Source organism: Tachypleus tridentatus, chromosome 12 (assembly GCF_004210375.1).
Source record: "Tachypleus tridentatus isolate NWPU-2018 chromosome 12, ASM421037v1, whole genome shotgun sequence".
Taxonomy (NCBI): Eukaryota; Metazoa; Arthropoda; class Merostomata; order Xiphosura; family Limulidae; genus Tachypleus; species Tachypleus tridentatus.
The window spans coordinates 114,632,342-114,654,330 of record NC_134836.1 but is presented as its reverse complement, the minus strand read 5'-3'; the positions used below and the strand labels follow the sequence as shown (position 1 = coordinate 114,654,330).

Here is a 21,989-nt window from a genome sequence, read left to right as displayed (position 1 = left end):
TTCAGCCGTGGGGGCATTATAATGTAACGTTCAATCCCATTATTCGTTGGTAAAAGAGTAGCTGAAGAGTTGGCGGTGGGTTGTCATGACTAGCTGTTTTCACTCTTGTCTTACACTACTAAATTAGGGACAAATAGCGCAGTCAGCTTTCGTGATTATGGTTGTGTTAATTGTTCAGTTATTGTTTCCTTCTATCGTTTAATTTGTCTGTGAATTTTAAGTTGCATTAAAACGTTAACTCACTTTCTACATAATTATTTGTAATTTGTGTAAATATATATATTTGTGTATGATGAAACTGACATCAGATTCCGTAGCAATGACGTACAGTAGAATATGTAAATTTATGATCACATGAGGATGTACTCTCGTGATCTCCTCTGTGAATGTATACCCTACCAGAAGCTTCATCGAGAGAGTGTCCCAAGATAGTTATTATGACATCAAAGTTTGCTGTTTGTCACTCGACGTCACTGTAATATTAAATTTCCGCATTTTTTGTGGGGGGATTAGTTGTTGTTTTTTCTACTTATTTTTCCCGGTTCCATTATTTTTGCTCCCCAGTGGCATGTCTGCGGACGCACACCACTAGAAACAGGGTTTCGATACTTGTGGTGGGCAGAGCACAGATAGCCCATTGTGTAGCTTTGTGCTTAATTCTAAACAAACAAATGTAAACGAGTATATTTGCCTCCAAGTGGCACAGTCTAATGTCTATGGACTTACACACTAAAAACAGGGTTTCGATACCCCTAGCAGGCAGAGCACAGATAGCCCATTGTGTAGCTTTGTGCTTAATTCTAAACAAACAAACAAAACCATTATTATATGGTAATTGTTCATGTAGGTATGAAAAGTCCTGGTTTGGCATTTGTTTATTGACATTATTCTGGTAAGTATTAGATATATTTTTAAATGTTACAGTGAACACATTTGTTTTGTTGTTGAAGCTTGACTGTAGCGGCATGTTCATTTTAGACCATAACAACTTCCAAATTTAAGAACCAATAATATAGGTAGGTTTAATTATCATATTTAATCATGTAGACAGGTAAGTGTAGGTTTTCACTACTTCATAGGGTCTGGCATATCCTTGTAGTTAGAAGCGGTAAACTCGTAACATGAAAGTTCCAAATTCGAATCTCCGTCGCCGAACATGCTTGTTCCATGTGGTTGCTAATTGGGCTAACCACGCATGTGTGAAACTTCTTGGCTTATTAAACATCGGCCGCCACCAAAGTAGTTTAGATTAATGTTATAATGAGTAAATATATCATAATTGAAAATGGAATGACAATTAATGAAATTAAAACCTATTTGTTTATATTATGTACTTCTAGCAGAGAGCCGCAAAAATGTTTACGGTAAAAGTAGTATCTTATTACAATAATATTACTTTAAATACAAAATTCCTAAAATAATGCAAAATAATTTTGATCGCAAACACTAAAATATGCGAATCCACTCGTTCTTGTTGAGGGTACGACCCGTGTTTGATAAATAGATAAACTCCGACTATAATTTGTGTCTATGTTTTGCTTTACTTAGGACTAAACTTTACCGAACGTAAGTACTATCAGTCAATAAATGTATAATGTACGATCTGACGTTAGACATTAAACAACGTTGTAGGTTTTTAACATGTTATTGTACAAAATGTATACTGAATAATGTTTACATTTATCCGTTATTTATATCCGTTGAAAATCAAGTGCGTACGCATACGTGTCTATCATAGATAGCAAATTACGAGCGCATTCTATTATTGTTGTAGATTAGTGAGGAAAACTCTGAACATGAATGAGGATATGACCCTATTTATTTATTTGGCTACATTTACTCGAGTATTTCGTTACCCTACGACTACGCCAGCCCTTTAGGGTTTATATACTGATATAAAATATTTTAGGCACAAATATTTGAAATATTTTGTATTAATTATGGATTTTAAATATTTACAGGACAAAAGTTTGCAATGATGGAAGAGAAAGTTGTAATAGCAAATATTCTTCGCAACTTCAACGTGACTTCCTTGGACCCAAGAGACAAGATAAAAATCGACGCAGAATTGGTGCTTCGGCCTAAACAAGGATTACGGATGAGAATAGAACCTCGGGTACGAGAGTAAACCAAAAAGGAATTAAACAAAGAAATCGGTATCACTACTCTCTGTATAAGAAGAAATTTTACTAAGTTCATTCTGAACTTTTGTGTGTGTGATGGGTTGTTTGCCTTTTTTCTTTTGTTGTTTCAGATAGTTTACGGTTAAAACAATGTCTATTTACCAAAAGTAGGGTTAGCTTACCTTCTACAAGTAAACGGAACTTAGATATTGTGTTGAATTTATTTTATAAACTCTATATAATGAGATATTCTAGTTAGTGCTAAAAATTCAAAATATAATATAATATGGATTTATTAACTTTTCGTATTTGTGGTTTTAAAATTACTTAAGGTGCGGAACTTATTGTAATATTTACGAAATAAAGTGTAATAACTAGAATAGTAATGTAGTCTTCTTATCTTATATAAATTACTTATTACGGGTGTAAATATTACTGCGCTAGAGAATTCTGTGTTTGTCATCATCATCGTGAGAATTAATTTTGTTTTAAATTTCTGGCAGGGCTATCTGCGCTGGGCCCTGGCATGGCCAGGTGGTTAAAGCACTCGACTCATGATCCGAGGGTCGTACGTTCGAATCCCCGTCGCATTGAACATGCTTGCCCTTTCAGCTGTGGGAGCGTTATAATGTGATGGTCAATCTCACTATTCGTTGGTAAAAGAGTAGCCCAAGAGATGGCAGAAGACTAGCTGTCTTCCCTCTAGTGACTAGTCTTACACTGCTTGGGCAGATAGCCCTCGAGCAGCTTTGCGCGAATTCTAAAACAAACAGACAAAACTGTGATAGGCACTAATAAGTTATCATTGCGTGTCAGTCAAGCAATGTATGTTCTGTCAAACCTTATTTCCGACCCCATGACTTCGTTTGTTAATTTATATAACTGAATACCCATGATAGATGTTGGATATTGTATTGGGAAAGTAATGACAAGCTTTTCTGAAAACAATCACTAGAAATAAAAGAGAGCAAGAACCATCACTGCCCTCTAGTTGTAAGGACTGCTATTACCTAGCAAAAAAGTCGCATCATTTATGTATAGGAATGAACAATAGTTCAAAAACATTTCTTTCAGGAAAACCACAGCTATTCGTTGATTATGATTCAAATGAAAACTAGTTTTCCATAATCATGGAGATTGTTTCACCTCAATCGATATCAGCACTATGGCTCTCATGTCTACAGGAAATCAAACTCCAGATTTGTAGCTCTCGTGCAACTTCATAAACTTACTGCTGATCCATTTTGAAAAGGTCCACGACATATCGAGATTTTGTTGGACGCTCTGGTAAATGCACCTTAAAAAACAACAACAAACAAATCTCATATTAATACAAATATTAACACAACGGGTCAGTTTTATATCTGGAATTTTTAAAGACGTGGAATATCCTGTTGATATTCATTGTTTTAAAGTAAGAAAATAAAAAGTATATTCTCTGAAAGTTAAATTGAAAATTTATTTTCTGAAAGGCAAAATTGAAAGTTTATTTTCTGAAAATTAAAATTAAAAATTTATTTTCTAGAAGTTAAAATTAAAAATGTGCTTTGTGAATGTTAAAATTAAATGCTTCTGAAAATTAAAATTAAGACTTCACCTTATGAAAGTTAAATTTAAAATAAAAATTATTGTCTGAAAGCAAACAGATGTTTTTATCACAGCCACTCAGGGTCGCACTCAGCTGAGCAAGTTTTCTCTCATAGTCAACATACACTATCCGTATCCGGGGTACATTCATTCTATTGGTTAACAAGAGGGAATCGTTAATAGTCGCGGCACTTGATTGTCAGGATTGGTTAAAAGATAACAGAGCTATGAGCTAAATGTTGTGTCTGAAGTGACATACACATCACAATGAAATTTGCTTCAGTGATTTTATTAAGATCAAAATAGACTACGTATAAGATACCACGACTGATATAAAAGAAATACATATTGTGCAATTTGGAAAGCTTAGGGTAATAAACAAAAGAAAAAATAGTGTAATATTTGAAATGAATTTAGGATTCTTGCCTATTACAACTATTTTATATTCGTTGGTAAAAAAGTATCCCAAGAATTGGCAGTGGGTAGTGATGACTAGCTGCCTTCCCTCTAATCTTACTATACTAAATTAGGCATGGTTAGCGAAGATAGCCCTCCTGTAGCTTCATGTGAAATTCAAGACAAAAAAACTGACGGTTTTAATTATAGTCTTCAATTACGGTTTAAAAAGCGTTATGGTTTTCCCATTTACTTTGGAGATTAATTTTATAGAGAATTATTTTCATTTTGATAATTTGATTTATTGTTTGTTTGTTTTTGAATTTCTCGCATACTTGTGCGATATTGGCTTTAAGATAATACTCTTCCAGGTTTTTCTGTTGCTATCGTTCAAATTAATAATACTTTTATACAATTCGTTCCAATCCTTATAAGTTTATTATTATTCCATTACTTTCCTTCACTATTCGATAACATTTATTTTCGTTCTTCGCTGGTACAGCGATAAGTCTACAGATTTACAACGCTAAAATTAGGGGTTCGATTCCCTTCGGTGGACACAGAAGATGGACCGATGTGGCTTTCCTGTAAGAACAGACACACGCAGTATTATTCTCGATATAATTCTTTATCGATTTTTTGCAGTCATGATTCTTCCACATTAGTGCTAACAAATTCTGGTATTGTTCTCTTGGAAAATAATTCAACACTTCGTTTTCGCGTTTTCTCATTCAGTGTCTTTACGTTTGTCTTTGGAAATACTCCAGTCTATCCAAATCCGTCTGCCCTCTTCCCTTCAAAATCTTTTTTTTTTCTGACCAGACACACTACAGTGTAAAACAAATTGATGGTTAACTCCGTTTAATTTCTAATGAATAATTTTGGTTAAAAATAACTAGCTAAGTCAAGTCTTCGTATATGAACAGTACTAACTGCTCTGCTATATTATTCCATTTCTTGTTTATTTTTGTCGATGACAGCATTACGGAAATGGCAAATTTTTTTGCTCGCAAATTTTCTGTTTCTCTTTTTTCATTCCTGGCCTGGAGGTGAAGTCGTTCGACTCCTAACCTGATCACGGGTTTGAATCTTCATCACCGAATATGCTCGCTTTTTTCAACTGTGGGGACGTTACAGTGGGACAGTCAGTTTGTAATGTGTAGCCCAAGAGTAGGTGGTGGGTGGTGTTAACTATCTGCTTTACTTCTAGTCTATTACTGGTAAATTATGGACAGCTAATGCAGCTAGTCCTCGTGTAGTTTCACGCGAAATAAAAAAACAACAACAACCCTTATTTCATTCTCCAGCTAGATGGCACTGTTCGTGCGGCCCAATTATTGCTTCACGTGTTGCCCGATATAAAGATAGAGTTTTTGAAGTTGTTTTTAAACTATCCAAAAAAATTTAAGAAATAATAGTAATGGGAAATGTATATAACAGATATCGATAAATATGACACCGTTACCTTAGTACTGATTAGAATGTACGGGAAGAGAACCATTTATTAAAATAATATTTTAACATCCATATTAAAATTCCGTTAACTTCGAAAGTAGTTATCATCTTCTAAACTGATATTCTCAGACGTAGGTGTTATTCAAGTGACGTGTCTAATCTTAAGTGTTTCTGTTACCTAATTATTAAGTACTTACAAGTGAGCAAATACGTACGCCCACGAATTACTCGTACTGTGAACCTGCAACGATAAGTGAATTCCAAGGAAAGGAAGGACGTGCTCGTGATTTTCTAATGATAATCCTGAGTTGAAATAACGAATTGGTAAGATATGGTTTATACTGTAACTGGTAGAATTTATATCGATTCTCTGATGCAAATCGCGTGAATCAAAAGCTGTTGGTTATAAAGTAGCTTGCAATAAAAATTGTCTCACGAGCGATATAAGGAAAATGTAATTTAATCCTTAGAACACGTGCAAAATATTTACTTCATTACTACACTGAAAGTATGGATTAAAGTGGCGCCATCTTTTGTAGGAGGCTGTATACGATATGAAATCAAAGAATTTACTGATAGAAGTCCTCCGATTGGCAGGCCTGAAGCTTAAAATGCTGAAATTCGTAGTTTGGTTCTCGTAGTGAACACAAAAGCTAGCTCAATGTGGCTTCGCTCTAAAAACTATCAAGTAACCACTAACAGAAAGTGTGTATAGAATAACTTAAGATATACACGTACAGTTAATATCTTAGCATGCAATTAAACAGTAGTTGAACTATCGAGGTTTATCCTCTTCTATTTATGTGTTGAAATTTCTTCATCAAACCTAGAAAAATAAGAAAAGTAACATGTCAAAGTTTGGTACATCAAAATTTATTTCAATGAACTCAAGACCCATTGTTTGTACAACAATAAACTTTGAAATTTCATCAACACGTAACGCACGAGAATACATTCAGTTGAATATAATATTGTAATCTGTCAATTGTATGTGGCATTATGATAATATCGAAAATAAATACTTGTATGTTTTTACGCTTTCACAAAGCAAACACCATTACAGCTTCCACATGAAAAAAAAAGTCTGTGTAGGTAGGCCTAACCTGATATTTTTGAGGTAATTGTAATTATATTTCGATACATTTACAATTTGTTAACTAGTTTATGATTATTTTAGAACCATAACGAAAATATAAAATACAAAGAAAATCACGCCACTTTACGATTTTGTCACATTTTGCAACGGAAATAAAACAAAATCCGTTCTCCATGAATAATAATTATCTTGTTGCGATATATTATATCAGATACTTATCCAGTTCTTTATTTACATGTTGTTTAGGGTACAACGACTGTGTGAAAACGATAGTCTAAGATAACAACAGAGTTTTCCTGTACAAAGGAAACAACTAAATAATAATTCATTACATAAATTTTGTCATTCGTTGCATCTTCAGGAGAGGTGACGATCTCTCGGACGTGAAGATGGCTGAAACAGTTTCTTACCTGAGGCTTATTACTGAATATATGTTTTTTGGTTGATGGAGTTCTGCTGATTGCCATGATATATTCGTTATTTTAAGCTGTAGGTGAGGCAGTTTATTGAAAAATATTTATAAAAACGCTGAAACTGAGTCTTCATATTGCAGGTATTACCTTTATCATGGTTCACGTCACTGAAAGAGATAATAAAATCGTATATTTTAGGCTCTGCAGTCTGATACTGTACACGTTACAATTTTATTATTTTAATTCAATATTGTCAGAAGATGTTCATGTCCTATACAAGTTACATATCCTCACGCAACAGGTTTGTCTGTAATTTTTAGTTAGAATTGAAACAATCTCATGCGGTTATTTATACTGTTTATTTCAGGTTTCGTGATCGGAGGTTACACTCAGTTTTGATTTGTTGATGTCAACTCCTATCGTCTTTTACACACAGTAAAATAATGCCTAATAAACCACGAAGTGTTAGTTATGTTTCATTCCTAATCTCACTTTTCAAATCAACAAAAATTGTGAAATTTTTCATTGAGAATGAAAAGTAACTAAAGGCAAATGAGTTTCTTTTATTCCTTACCCTCCGAATAGAAGTTCGAATATCTTCTTCGTCTTCAGGTAATACTACATCACCTTGTGGTCCTGACACTGGATGAACACGGCCACGAATTTTTCTGTGTCGGTCTCGTTTTTGCTAATTTTTCAAAAATATGTATATCATTTTATTTATACAAAGTGTAGCATACTTGATGATAAAATGATTTTGAATATGTAAATCAAATCAAGTGACACTTACAGCTTGTATAAAGTCGCGGTTGAACGGGATCTTTTACAACCACTTTATGACGTTATTTGATGTTTAGTAAATAGAGTGACGCCAAAGAAAGCTGATTCCTTTTAAGAAAGATGTGTAACAGCCCTTTGAGATACGTAGGGTTCATACACTTAAATCAGTGTTTTAAAATTTTAAAGATAACGATTTTCATGGAACAAAATGACATTGAAAAATAAAGAAATATGGATCAACATGGGTGAGTAGCACCTTTTCAGACAGAGATCAGCAACAAGTCGTATCCTAGCCATAGTCATAAATGCGGTATCTTGTAACAGTTGAGAACACCGAACACATGTTCCCATACTTTCCTATTACGAGGAATTGTCTCCATATTGCATGTAAACAACATTAGTATGCAGTCATAGTGTGTGCTTTTAGAACAATATGTCTCAACCACCTTTAAAATCATAGTTTTAAACAAGTTACGCCTTCTATGATCCTAATATTTCTCGATAACTAATACTTCACGAGCCTGCAGAACACGCGACTTCAGTAGTTCTACATAGCCATTACCTCAAGAGATCGTGGAATATATGATTCAAATATCAAAATAATTATTACGTCACGATACGGTAGAGCACGTGATTCCATTACCTCTGGATAATTATTACGTCACGATACACTCGATATTCTTTACGTTTTACCAGTTGCGATAACGCCTAAGATATGCTATAAATATTACCAATATTTCTGTCTGTCATTTGCCTCAAGAAAAGCTATAATTTAGTTGTTATGTTTCAGTTAACTATTTTTATAAAAGTGTTTTTTTTTCTCCCCTGAATGCAGCCTTACTATACTTGATATCAGTGAAGCATCTGTTGTTGTTTTTCCTGCAGTACTGAAATACTTGTATCAACTGTTATCATTGTAGACAAAACATACCTCACATTCTCAACACGAAACATGAGAAAGGAGTAATGTAATTTACTTTGGTGATATTTATTAAAACAAAAACATGATTCATTCATGAACAATGGCGAGATTATATATACAAATATTAATTCTTATGTCAGTATGATCTAATCTTATATCACATTACAACAAATAAATACAGACGACCTAAACAGTTGGTTTGAAAGCCTCATTAGCATTAACCTTCTGTTCTGACCGGTGGTATAGTAAATTGTATTGAAACCAAACTAGTGTTAACTTTTTCTGGAGTTAGATAACCCAAAGCGTTAAGATGGGCCTTCGATGGATTGAGTAGGTTTATTAGTTTCTTAGCTTTCTTTGCCAACTTCAAATTCATAAAAGAGCGGCCTGGCATGGCTCGACTCGTAATCTGAGGGTCGCGGGTTCGAATCCCCTGTCACACCAAACATGCTTGCTCTTTCAGCCGTAGCGGCATTAATTATGACGGTCAATCCCATCATTTGGTGGTAAAAGAGTAGCCTAAGAGTTGGCGACGGGCGGTGATGACCAGCTGCTTTCTTTCTACATTAGGGACGGCTAGCGCAGATAGCCCTCGTGTAGCTTTGCGCGAAAGTTAAAAACAAAACACAAACGAGCATGCAAAATGTATCTACACTTTTTAGCAGTGGTACATCTACAGACATATACCGCTAGAAACTGGGTGGGCAAAGCACAAATAGCCCTCTCTATAGTTTTGTGTTTAAAAACCACATCTAAATGTTAAAATCTGTATGATTAATATTAGATTTTCGTTAACTTAATATTTGAATTCTTGAGACCTTAACTGAAAATATTCCCTGTAATACACATATCATAAGTTAAATCACAAAAACTCCCTATCGAGATATACCTAAATCGTGTACATATTCTGAAGCATTTCAACATATAGGCCCCCTCTCACAAAATGTGGATCATATAGTCTTGAACCACAATCCCCACTGAACCGTCCCCAGTGGAGCAGCGGTGTATCTGCGGACTCACACTGCTAAAAAAAGGTTTCGATACCTGTTGTGGGCAGAGCACAGATAGCCCATTGTCTAGCTTTATGCTTAATTCTAAACAAACCCTATTGAACCAATCCATGTTATTTAATACCATCTATATTTATTTATTGTTTTCATGTATTCTACAAGGTATCACAAATTAGAAAGGCCTCCCACTGATGTTTCATGCGCGTAACGTGTAACCTAATGTTTGTCAGATTTATAAAAACAACAGATCTTTACAGTCCAAGAATGCTCGAGTTATTCAAATAAATACTATTCTAAGCTTCCTTCTGTAATCAGAAGACAGAAGAGTCTGACTCATACCAGAGTGCTCTAAAATAATCAATGATTCACCCACTTAAGCTTCGTCTTTGTCCAAGTTTTTAGTATAGACCTTTAGTTGCAGCCCTCTGAGGGCTTGTAATAATAATAAAATTGGTTTCGATGCCTGTGGTGGGAACACCACAGATAGCCTATTATGTAACTTTGTGCTCTCATCGTACAAAGACTAGTTTTAATGACATGTAGTTAGCTAATTTGAAACAATTAGCACACTAGGCGTGGCCTGATAGGTAGCGTATCCGGACTTTGAATCCAATGATTCATGGTTCAGGACTCGTTACCGAAATAAATAAACAAACAAAAAGACTCTCTGTTTTAATAATCAGGAATTATAATGCCACTTATACCTAACGAATTATCTTAGAATAATTCTTAGAATCAGGTCTATATAGAGACAGATATAGTTAATCTGAAATCTGCAGACAATGTTTAAAGTAAATACTCTCCGTAATTTGGGTTGTTTTACAGTGTTTACATAATAACGGGTCTTTGAAGTTAATCCAGTTTTCAGTTGTAAACTGAGTTAATATGAGTAGATGTCGGCGAGGGAACCTAGGATTTCTCACTGGTTCTGAACATTTACATAAACAAGAGATATATAATTTCACCCTGTATCGTGTAATGAACAAGAAAATGTAAGAAACACAAATTATGACAGTTAGAGAGTCGTGTACAGACATTTTATAAAAAAATATTTCGTTTACGAAAGAAAATAATTCTTTTCTGAAAGATAAATGTGATTGGTCAGTAACAGAAATATTTACAGACCAGTTTATATAATTTAATTTACTGCCAATTTATCTAATGACTGAGTAAAACAAAAAAATGAACTTTCTCTATGATATATTTTATAATAAGTGTTATGTTCAGAGGAAACTAGCTTTAAACGAAGAATATTTTCTTAACCTTGTGACAACATCCAAATATAAATATTACAACACAAATACCAGCTGTTGTGAAGAGCTGAAATTGTAACGTCAAGCTACCAACTTGGTGTAAGGCGCCACGTAGTGGATAGTTTGTACACTAGAACTATAGCGGTTTTGACTTCATGAGTTTAGGTTAGGCTTGATACCCACATAACTTTTTATTTCCTATTTAATATTAATAAGGTGCTCGAATGTAGTATGAGAGAACATCTTGAAAGTTTACTCCTCTATATAAACAGTTTTAAAGTGTTACTAACTAATTATATTTTTTTTCCTTTTAATTACAAATGGTAAAAGTAGAGTGTGTGATTCGTTTTTCAATTGTCAAATAATAATAATAAAACAGAATGTGTTGTCCGCATATCTTGTAATTCAATGACCTAAACTTCTATCACCCACCAGTCCAGCTGACTTTCTATTTTGGCTATCAAACTCGGGTAGATCAACAGATCTTACAGGTCCAAATCCAAGAAGTTTTATCTGATATACGAAAAAAATAAAAACTTGGTTAAGCTTTTTGCAAAATTACTCAAATAGGGGGAGCTGCAACGAAACTTCTAAAATATAACAAACTTTTGATATGATATCTAATATCTGCATTGTCATTTAAGAACAAGGTAACAAGTTCAGTTTTTTAATGTAAAAATTGTGCTTAGTTACTAATAAATTCTTTAAAATTACATACATGATCATAAATGGCTGTACTATTATTATTACGATTTCATCTTAAAACTACATATGCAAGTATATTCTGCAAATATTTATTAGTGTAACGAAATACTGTAAAACAAATTATACTTAGACAGACAATTTACATGTTCCTCAACAAATCCAAGTTTTACATATAGTATTAAGATAGATATTTCAAATTTTACACAGGAGGCCCAAAGACCAAAACAGTTGTTGAGACACATATTTTAAACTATTCTCATATGGTCTAAAGATCAAACTTAGTGTCTAGATACGCATTTCGCATAAGCCTAACGTTTACTTGATAAAATGAGACTTACTTTTAAACATACTCTCTAAACAAAGAAAACATTCACCACAGTAATTTAACTCATATAATCAATGATATTTATTTTTATTTCTAGAACTTAAAATTTAATGTAAAATATACAGGGTTAAAATATAGAAAAATCTCACACATCTTGAATATAAATAGTTTAACTGTAGCTTAAAATCCAAATATGAAACATATATATCGTAGACGTTTACCTTAATTTGATATCAAACTAATAATCAAGTTGTATATAAATAAATGTTTAAGAGAATGGTTCAATATTGTGCTGATTTTTATGTTTTTCTATAAAGCCTAGAATGAAACAATACTTCACCTTTATAAGTTTCAGAGATAATCTTTCTCACGCAAATTTAAAATCATAGCAATACAACTGAGACATGACGAGTCGTATACGATATGCTTTTAAACGGTAACAATTAACTTCAAAAATGGTTTCATTTTTTTTTCAAACGCTATCAAAATTACACTTTTTTTTATGAACGGTGCGAGCAATGTATATTCTTTGAGACTTCCTTAATGAATCATTACCAAGTTCTGAATATACATAATACTTTGTTTGTTTGTTTCTTTTGGAATTTCGCGCAAAGCTACACGAGAGCTATCTGCGCTAGTTGTCCCTTATTTAGCAGTGTAAGACTAGAAGGAAGGCATCTAGTCATCACCACCCACCGCCAACTCTTGGACTACTCTTTTACAAACGAATAGTGGGATTGACCGTCACATTATAACGCCCCCAGGGCTGGGAGAGCGAGCATTTTGGCGCGACGCGGATGCGAACCCGCGACCCTCAGATTACGAGTCGCATGCCTTAACATGCTTGGCCATGCCGGGCCTATACATAATACTACTCTTTCGCATTCGTTCAATAAACTTGCTGCTCGTATAAGTTAAACTGTTTCTTATAACTACAGATAGCACAGATAGCTCTCGAGTAGCTTTGTGCGAAATTCAAAAACAAACAAACAAACATGGCAGAGGTGTGCGCTCTAATGAGTGTCTCTCTAGTTATCAATGTCTTATTTGTGTTAAATCCCACTTGTTCAAACGTCCTCCTTACACCTCATAGAATTCACGGTCAATCAATATGAGTTAGAACTGACGGACTTCTCGTCAACCAAAGTATTTTTAGGTAACGTATACCTTTGAATAATCCATCCCTTCTAAAGTGCCGATATTCGTGCACAGACCTCACACGTGATACTCTTTCCTTTCACGTGGGGCCAAAATTTGATATAATAAAGTTGATATAAAATGATTTCGAAATTGAGTTCAAGAACTTATGACAGTCCTGTCGAGGGAACACCAATTATTATGACAGTCCTGTCGAGGGAACACCAATTGTGTTCTGAAAGAGATATCGTACGTACGAGGTTTTTGCTCCTTTTAAACGTTATATTACCAGCTCCCAAATCCTATCGATTGACGTAATACGACGTGTTACTACCCATCACGGCTAATTAATATATAGATTTTACGAACACTTCTTAAATATTATTGTGTCGTTTATCAAAATCGGACAAATTACATATTCCTATTCTGACTGTCTCACTTGCCAGTGTATCTATACATACTCGCTGGACTACGACACGTGTTGAAGAAGTGGCCAAATACTTTTAGAAAGTATATGTGTGTGTATATACCTTTTTATCAATATTTTACTAAAGTGTATTGTTTTGTTGTTCCCTTGGTAACAGGTGTATTATCACATCGTTGACTTTACCTTTGGATTCACTGAACCACTCTTGGCTCCCGTTTCTCTTCTTCGTCTATCAGCTTTGGATTCTACAGAAAAGAAAAAGAAATCCTCAATAGTAGCAGCACTTGTAATTCTTTTAGACAAGATTAAAATAAACGAATCTTTCTTGTTTCATTTTATTAGCTATATTTTTGTGCGCTATAAACACCAACTGAGGGATTATATTACTCATTGAGATTTCTACCAGCTTACTCTCAAATTGAAATTACTTTAGGCAGGATTAGAGTAAATTAATCTATGAGATCTTGAACGTGATCAATCACATCAATCGAAAGAGTTCGATCTCCCGAGCTCAAAGTTGTAAATAGATCTCAAATCGGTCAGGAGATGACGAAGCTATGAGCCCAAGTTTGTAGTTGATAAAAACAAAACAAAAAGCAAATACGAAGCTATTCTATGACCTGCTGAGCTATACATGGCTAAAGACCTTGTAACCATAGTCTCCTATTAAGTAAGTGAAAGTACAAACACACACTCGTACACAATCGTGGGTGTATGCGTCGTTGATATGTTATTAATCACATTAATGTGTTTATGCTAATTAAATTAAAACATAATTAGATAACTTACAAAATATACATGAAAAATAAACGAAGAAGCTCTTGTATGTTTTATAATTAGTGTTAACAGTACTATAAAGAAACTCATTGTGTTTTCCTATATTCAACAATTATTATTTTCATTACTATGAAATGGCTCATTGTGTTTTCCTATATTCTGCAATTATTATTTTCAATACTATAAAGTGACTCACTGTGCTTTCGTACATTCTACAATTATTAATATCAATACTATAAAGTGACTCATTGTGTTTTCGTATATTCAACAATTATTATTTTCAATACTAGAAAGTGACTCATTGTGTTTTCGTATATTCAACAATTATTATTTTCAACACTAGAAAGTGACTCATTGTGTTTTCGTATATTCAACAATTATTATTTTCAATACTAGAAAGTGACTCATTGTGTTTTCGTATATTCAACAATTATTATTTTCAATACTAGAAAGTGACTCATTGTGTTTTCGTATATTCAACAATTATTACTATCAATACTATAAAGTTAATCACTGGCTAACTTAAGAATGAATATTTGTCGTAAAATCGTTATCAGTGTTATAGATGTAGTTGTCAGTTCTGCCACCAATATTGATTTCAGTCCTTTTACTCTGGCCCGGCATGGCCAGGTGGGTTGAGACGTTCGACTCGTAATCTGAGGGTCGTGTGTTCGAATCCCGGTTGCACGAAACATGCTCGCCCTTTCAGCCGTGGAGGCGTTATAATGTAACGATCAATCCCACTATTCGTTGGTAAAAGAGTAGCCCAAGAGTTGGCGGTGGGTGGTGATGACTAGCTGCCTTACCTCTAGACTTACACTGCTAAATTAGGGACGGCTAGCGCAGATATCCCTCGAGTAGTTTTGCGCGAAATTCAAAACAAAGAAACAAACGAGTACAGAGTCAGATTCAGGAACATTGGTGTAACATCAAAGAATTTCAATCATTTCATTTACTGGACTTGCACTTGTGGCTTTTTATCAACCCTTAAAGGGCGGCCATTATTAACTGTTGTTAATATTAACATTATTAACATTTTCGTTGTTTAAGGTTTAAAGATCAAGAACAAACGTAGGTCACGGTATATGAGACTAACTGATTGTAAAACAGGTTTTGTCAAATTGAAAACTGAGGGAAAGAAAACGAGACGTGCAAGATTAATGACAAATCAAAACAGATTTGTTGTTGCTGTGTTTAAAACTATTAAAATATACTAAACATACATACATTGTAAAAACATATTTAGCCAATCAATGCTTCTTTCATCACTAACTCTTCGCGGATGTAGAGCACAAGCAAACACGTGCACAGAAAGGTGCGAAGGAAAATGCTCCAATGGAAGACTCCTACTCTGTTTCTGTAGAAGGCAAAAATCCCTGCTGATGTAAAAAAAAAAGAAAAAAGAATTCTAGTTATTTCTGTTAGTTGGCGCACTGAGTTATAAACATCCGGTTCCTGATGATAGGAAAGAATTCTAAAATTGACTAACACATCTATAGTACCAGTTTCCCGAAATTTACGATTCCCGCAGCAGGTAATAAATATTAGGTTTGATTCTAAGAACCTATATTTCTCCCCTGTTTTAATAGCAGTTGGTGTGTATGCATAAATATACATTTCTTAGGGTGGATAAACATTATTTCTTGGTTATCCTTTATGCGAAATGTAAAAGTAACAGAATGTCTAGAAAAACGTGCGTAACTGTAAACCAATAAAAATAACGATCTATTTTGACAAACATCAGGAGGTTGTAAGTGTCTTATAGATTGTAATTTTTATGCATAAAAAAAATAATCGGTAAAACGTTTGTCCGTCTCTCTGTCTAAATACAACCAAAAATGCTTAATGTAAACTCGTGTTTTTTGTTTGTCTATAATTATGGTCGAAGATGCTTAATGTACAAACTATATTGTTTGTCTTTTTTAAATTTATAATTATGACCGAAGGATATATAACGTACAAGTTTTTGTTTGTTTCTTTACCCGTGACTAGTAAGCTTGGAGTTCATGTCATTTCAATCTTTATACTTAGCTTGGAGTACACGTCATTTTAATATTTATACTTAGCTTGGAGTACACGTCATTTCAATCTTTATATTTAGCTTGGAGTACACGTCATTTTAATATTTATACTTAGCTTGGAGTACACATCATTTCAATCTTTATATTTAGCTTGGAGTACTCGTTATTACAAATCTTTATATACAGTTTGGAGTACTCGTCACTTCAATATTGATAGTTAGCTTGATAGTACATATTATTTCAATCTTTATATTTAGTTTGGAGTACTCGTTATTACAAATCTTTATATACAGTTTGGAGTACTCGTCACTTCAATATTGATAGTTAGCTTGGAGTACACATCATTTCAATCTTTATATTTAGTTTGGAGTACTCGTTATTACAAATCTTTATATACAGTTTGGAGTACTCGTCACTTCAATATTGATAGTTAGCTTGGAGTACATATCATTTCAATCTTTATATTTAGCTTGGAGTACTCGTTATTACAAATCTTTATATACAGTTTGGAGTACTCGTCACTTCAATATTGATACTTAGCTTGGAGTACACATCATTTCAATCTTTATATTTAGCTTGGAGTACTCGTTATTACAAATCTTTATATACAGTTTGGAGTACTCGTCACTTCAATATTGATACTTAGCTTGGAGTACATATCATTTCAATCTTTATATTTAGCTTGGAGTACTCGTTATTACAAATCTTTATATACAGTTTGGAGTACTCGTCACTTCAATCTTTATATTTAGTTTGGAGTACTCGTCATTTCAATATTGATCTTTAGCTTGGAGTACAAGTAATTTCAGTCATTCTTATCACATCAATATTACAGAAATTAATTAAAATGTGTGCCCCCCTTCCCCAGTGGTTAATAACCCTAAAAACCAGGTTTCAATCCTCGTGGTGGGCTGCTGCGTTAACAACAAAACAAACTTAAATTTGATAGTCGAATACTATAGAGTGACCCTATCTATCTACATGGGTTTATATATTGCAGGTTATCAGAATGACGTCATTACAGTCACCCCTGGTATAATTAAACTTTGCAAGATACCCAACTTTTTCCTGGGGAAGGAAGGATAATTGTCTCCCCTCCTCTGCTATTTTTCCGACAACGAGACTAAAATACTAGGTTGTTACGCGTAGGAAATGTTTTAAAACTATCCAATCACAATTAGCCTCATAATCAAATACCATAAATGGAATTATAACACAAGGATGAATGTATATGTGTGAATCTTTAAAGCCCCAAGCATTCCCAGATGGGCTTAAACTTCCATAAAACCATTTATTACACTATGTAACACAAATGTTTATTCCTGGATAGTATGTGTTATTTCTTAATTGCTTATGTTGTAAAAGTACAGAAAATGGCCATCATTCCCTTCAAACTTTGCTTTTGTGACCAGGATAATGAAATTTGGAAATTAATGTATTTTCTATTTAAGAACGGGCAAATTTGCACAATTTCATTTACATAAGGTCTGAATAAAACAACATATGAATCAAGATTTACATGTATTTATATTAAAGTTATAGAAAAATCTTTAGAAGTGAGTAGTTTTTCGAGATTTGTGACTGTAATGTAAATCACTTTCACGTATCAGAACCCCAAATATAGTCTCCCATCATGTTTTTTTTATACACTCCTTGGTAGAGGCGTTCAAAGTCCAGTATATCTTGGTGGAAGCGCTCGCCTTGCTCCTCTGAGTATGCTCCCATGTTCTCCTTGAATTTATCAAGATGAGTGTCAAGGGTATGGACTTTCAGGGACATCCTGCAGCCATTTTCCTGTAGTCCCTTACCAGAGCCTCAACCAGTTCCACATAATTTTCGACCTTGTGATTGCTCAAAAAGCCCCGAACAACTGCGACATAGCTGCTCCAAGCTTTTTTTTCCTTCCTACTGAGCTTCTTGTGGAATTTTTTGCACTCCAGGATCTTCTTTATTTGTGGTCCAACGAAGACATCAGCTTTGACCTTTGCCTCAGACAGCTTAGGGAGAAGTCTCAAAGGTACTTGAAGGCTGCAGACTCCTTATCAAGAGCTGTGACAAGCTGTTTCATAAGACCCAATTTTATGTGCAGTGGTATGACAAATACCTTCTGGAGATCCACTAGTGGCTCACACTTGACACTGTGCCTCCCCACAAAGAACTCGGTCCGTTGTGGCCAGTGCTTCCTATTGTAGTGCGCTGCAGTGTCCCTGCTGTCCCAAAGGCAAATATAACAAGGAAACTTGGTAATGCCTTCTTGGATAGGTCTATGTGTTCACTTATACAGCTAGAACTAAACTGAAGTGGTGAGCTCCTGTATATATATATTACTATGGAAAGTTCTAGAAAATTCTAAAAGGTTCTTGAAAATTCTTGTTTTGTAAGTTCGAGAAAATTCTCTCTCAGCTACTTAGCACTGAATCTACCTGGAATGTTCTGGAAAATGGGTAAATTTGAAAATTTCAAGTTTGGAGAGAAGAATAGGTCTTTTCCATTTACTTTAGGCATAAGCAATTGGGAAATAACACTTTATGCCCAGGAACAAGAAAAAGTAAAAAATTGTGTTACATAGTGTTATCTATTATCTAAGAAGACGTACTTTAATGGTAATGCTCTCACAAAATAAAACATCTAGCCAGACCATAACACAACAAACACCAGCGTTTGGTCTCAGCATTCTAAAAAGCTAATCTCAGTACCCTAACGATTACTAGTATGTCAGATTACTAGTGGCGCGCTAGTAAAACAGATGTGGCTCAGCGGTATGTCTGCGGATTTACAACGTTAAAAATCGGGTTTCGATACCCGTGGGGGCAGAGCACAGATAGCCCATTTTTCATAGAGACTACTTTTTAAAGGCATCTTGAAATTAAAATTTATTTCAAAGTGAGAATATAATAAGGCAGGTAATTTGGTAATTATAGCTTGTATGTTTCAAGATGAGAAATTACACATAGCTAAATATAAGAGACTATAATTTTTCAAAATATGACTGGTAAATACAAAGAACATGTCTATACAAAAATATGATGATTCAATTCATGTAAAGAAAAACTTAGAACAATTGTCCATAACTGAAACACCGTTCAAAAAATCTCGAATATTTATAACAATTAGTGAAATTTTGGTGGTTGACTTCATCTGGTTACCACATTCAAGTTTCGTAGTTGTAATTTCTCACAAAGTATGAATCTTATGCTCTATCAAAATAACGCCAAATTTTTGAAAAATTCTGTGTCTATGAATAGGAATACAACATCAAAAGTTAGTTGTTGTTTTTTTAAAGCGAGAGTCAGTGATAATAGAGGCGCGACGTTGTCCTGGATCGGTGTTTTAACACACCTAACCAGACCTTTAGAACAATAACTACTTGCGTTTAATCTCAGCAGACGGTCCACTTGGCTACTATAACGTAACTTCCGTTGATAAAAGCTATGAAAGAAGAGATTTCCAACTATCACAAGAGGCTGTATGTTTCCCAGTGTATGACTTACTAACTGTAAAGTAACCATAAGCCATGAGGTAATTACAATGAACACTCACACACAAAGCAGCCCGATTTGTCAGCAGTTAGGTAAATCTTACGGACAGTTTTCACATGAAGCGACACTAGTAGAGATTACTGGAAACTTTTGTTAGAACCTAAAATATTCACAATATATATACTGACCGTGTAGAGCCTGGCATGGCCGAGCGCGTTAAGGCATGCGCTCGTAATCTGAGGGTCGCGGGTTCGCATCCGAGTCGCGCTAAACATGCTCGCACTCCCAGCCGTGGGTGCGTTATAATATGACGATCAATCCCACTTTTCGTTGGTAAAAGAGTAGCCCAAGAGTTGGCGGTGGGTGGTGATGACTAGCTGCCTTCCCTCTAGCCTTACACTGCTAAATTAGGGACGGCTAGCACAGATTAGCCCTCGAGCAGCTTTGTGCAAAATTCCAAAACAAACAAACAAGACAGCGTAGAACGTGTTCACTGACTGGAACAATAAATATTAGCTATGTTTCCCAATCTTGATAACTGTTATCCTTCGTTATATTTGCATTTAAAGCCTATTTCACAATTAGCCACCACTTCCTTATAGCTCGAGATTAGCATAAACGTGTTAATCCTCAAGCCACCCAGGGTAGCCCATCCATGTCAACCACACCCCTTCCGTAGTGTAATCTATCCGTATTAACCTCATTAGACAGTGTAATCCATCTTTCCCCACATCGTTTAGTCTATATGTGTCAATCTTCGCGATGCTGTGCTGTGTGAGCAGCCCATGTGTAAACTCTTTACCAACATCGTTGTGAGCCCTCGCGCCATACCGCAAAATCTTTCCTTGTCAATTCCAGTCTCCAAAAAGAGAAACCAACCCATGTTGACCTCACTTTAAACGTAGTATCCCACTCCTATCAACCTCCTCACTAGACAGCACAACTAACTAATCACTCTCAACCTCACTGGTTAATCGACCCAAAACACGTGATTTCCTTTTGCTTAAAAATCTGTCGCATATTAGTCATAACAGTATAAACTAATAGGGTGAGATTGTATGGAGGTGTTCCAGCTTAAATACATACACTTGCGGTCTACTTTCATCCTACAACTTAAGAAATAATTTACTTGACATGTAGAATCTGCGGTAGGGCTGAAGTTTGAAAATTCGAAGTTTCATAAATCTAGCTATATGACCAAAATATTATTCTCGGAGAGTTGTCAACGTATTTCAAGATGTTTGTTGGTAAAACTATATGATAGAACAAAAACAAAACAAAAACGGAATGTGTTTAGTACAGTAAATCAACCAGGAAATAAAACTGATGGAAGACAGTATCTCTTCACGTAATTAATAACACTGACATTAATGAATGTCCGAATGTTTCCTTTCAGAGACAAATACGCTCTAAAACATCACTTCATAAAACAAATAATTTCGCATTAAAACTGATATTTGTGACTACATTTTTTTATCACATTTACAAAGCTTTGCTATAGCAAATATAACAGCATAAGTTACAAAATATTTCATTATAATTATCTTTCTCTGTTGGCTTCGTATGTTGGTCTTAGACCTAATCTGAGTCTCCTGAGCTGATCGAAACTCCTGAATTGTTATTGGGATTACGGACGAAAATGTCGTTGTCAGCAAGAGTCCCAAACAGATAATTTATTGAAATTTAATGTTATACTTGCTTTATGTTTGTTCAAGAGTGATTAATTAATAACATTTAATAAGCCTAGCCATTTTGTCTGAACAAATTGTCTTCATATTTGTAATTATTTAATTTTTTTATTGACTGTACTTTACAGTTTCACGACTACTAAAATAAAAATACTAACAAAAAATCAGATAGCAGCCTTTAATTTCTCAACCACTAGAACAAGAATACCAACATCAGTATTCGAACAATATCCTGTAATTTCTAAACCACTAGAATAAAACTAATCTTCGAATCCCCTGTCGTACCAAACATGCTCGTTCTTTGAGCCGTGGGAGCGTTATAATTTTTTGGCCACTCTCACTATTAGTTGGTGAAAGAGTAGCCCAAAAGTTGACGGTGATGACTAGCTGCCTTC

General features: G+C 34.5%; 2 protein-coding genes across 5 annotated transcripts in view; one reads left to right on the top strand and one right to left on the bottom strand.

Annotated features, from left to right (window-relative positions):
* LOC143235735 (cytochrome P450 4C1-like) overlaps positions 1 to 2,503 on the top strand; it is a 32,330-nt gene extending 29,827 nt beyond the window's left edge. The window contains exon 21 of the mRNA XM_076473942.1: positions 1,962 to 2,503. Within this exon, the coding sequence (XP_076330057.1) occupies positions 1,962 to 2,128 (167 nt within the window). The 3' untranslated portion in view covers positions 2,129 to 2,503. The remainder of the gene's footprint in view (positions 1 to 1,961) is intronic.
* Positions 2,504 to 6,415: 3,912 nt separating this feature from the next.
* LOC143234413 (uncharacterized) overlaps positions 6,416 to 21,989 on the bottom strand; it is a 32,088-nt gene continuing 16,514 nt past the window's right edge. The window contains exons 3-6 of one of the 4 annotated variants that reach the window (XM_076471778.1): positions 13,813 to 13,874; positions 11,468 to 11,548; positions 7,645 to 7,758; positions 6,416 to 7,237 (exon numbers count right to left, since the gene is read on the bottom strand). In XM_076471778.1, the coding sequence (XP_076327893.1) occupies positions 7,235 to 7,237; positions 7,645 to 7,758; positions 11,468 to 11,548; positions 13,813 to 13,874 (260 nt within the window). In that variant the 3' untranslated portion in view covers positions 6,416 to 7,234. Of the gene's footprint in view, positions 7,238 to 7,644; positions 7,759 to 11,467; positions 11,549 to 13,812; positions 13,875 to 21,989 lie in introns of those variants that run through there. The other 3 variants (XM_076471780.1, XM_076471779.1, XR_013018644.1) reach the window with 3 other exon arrangements.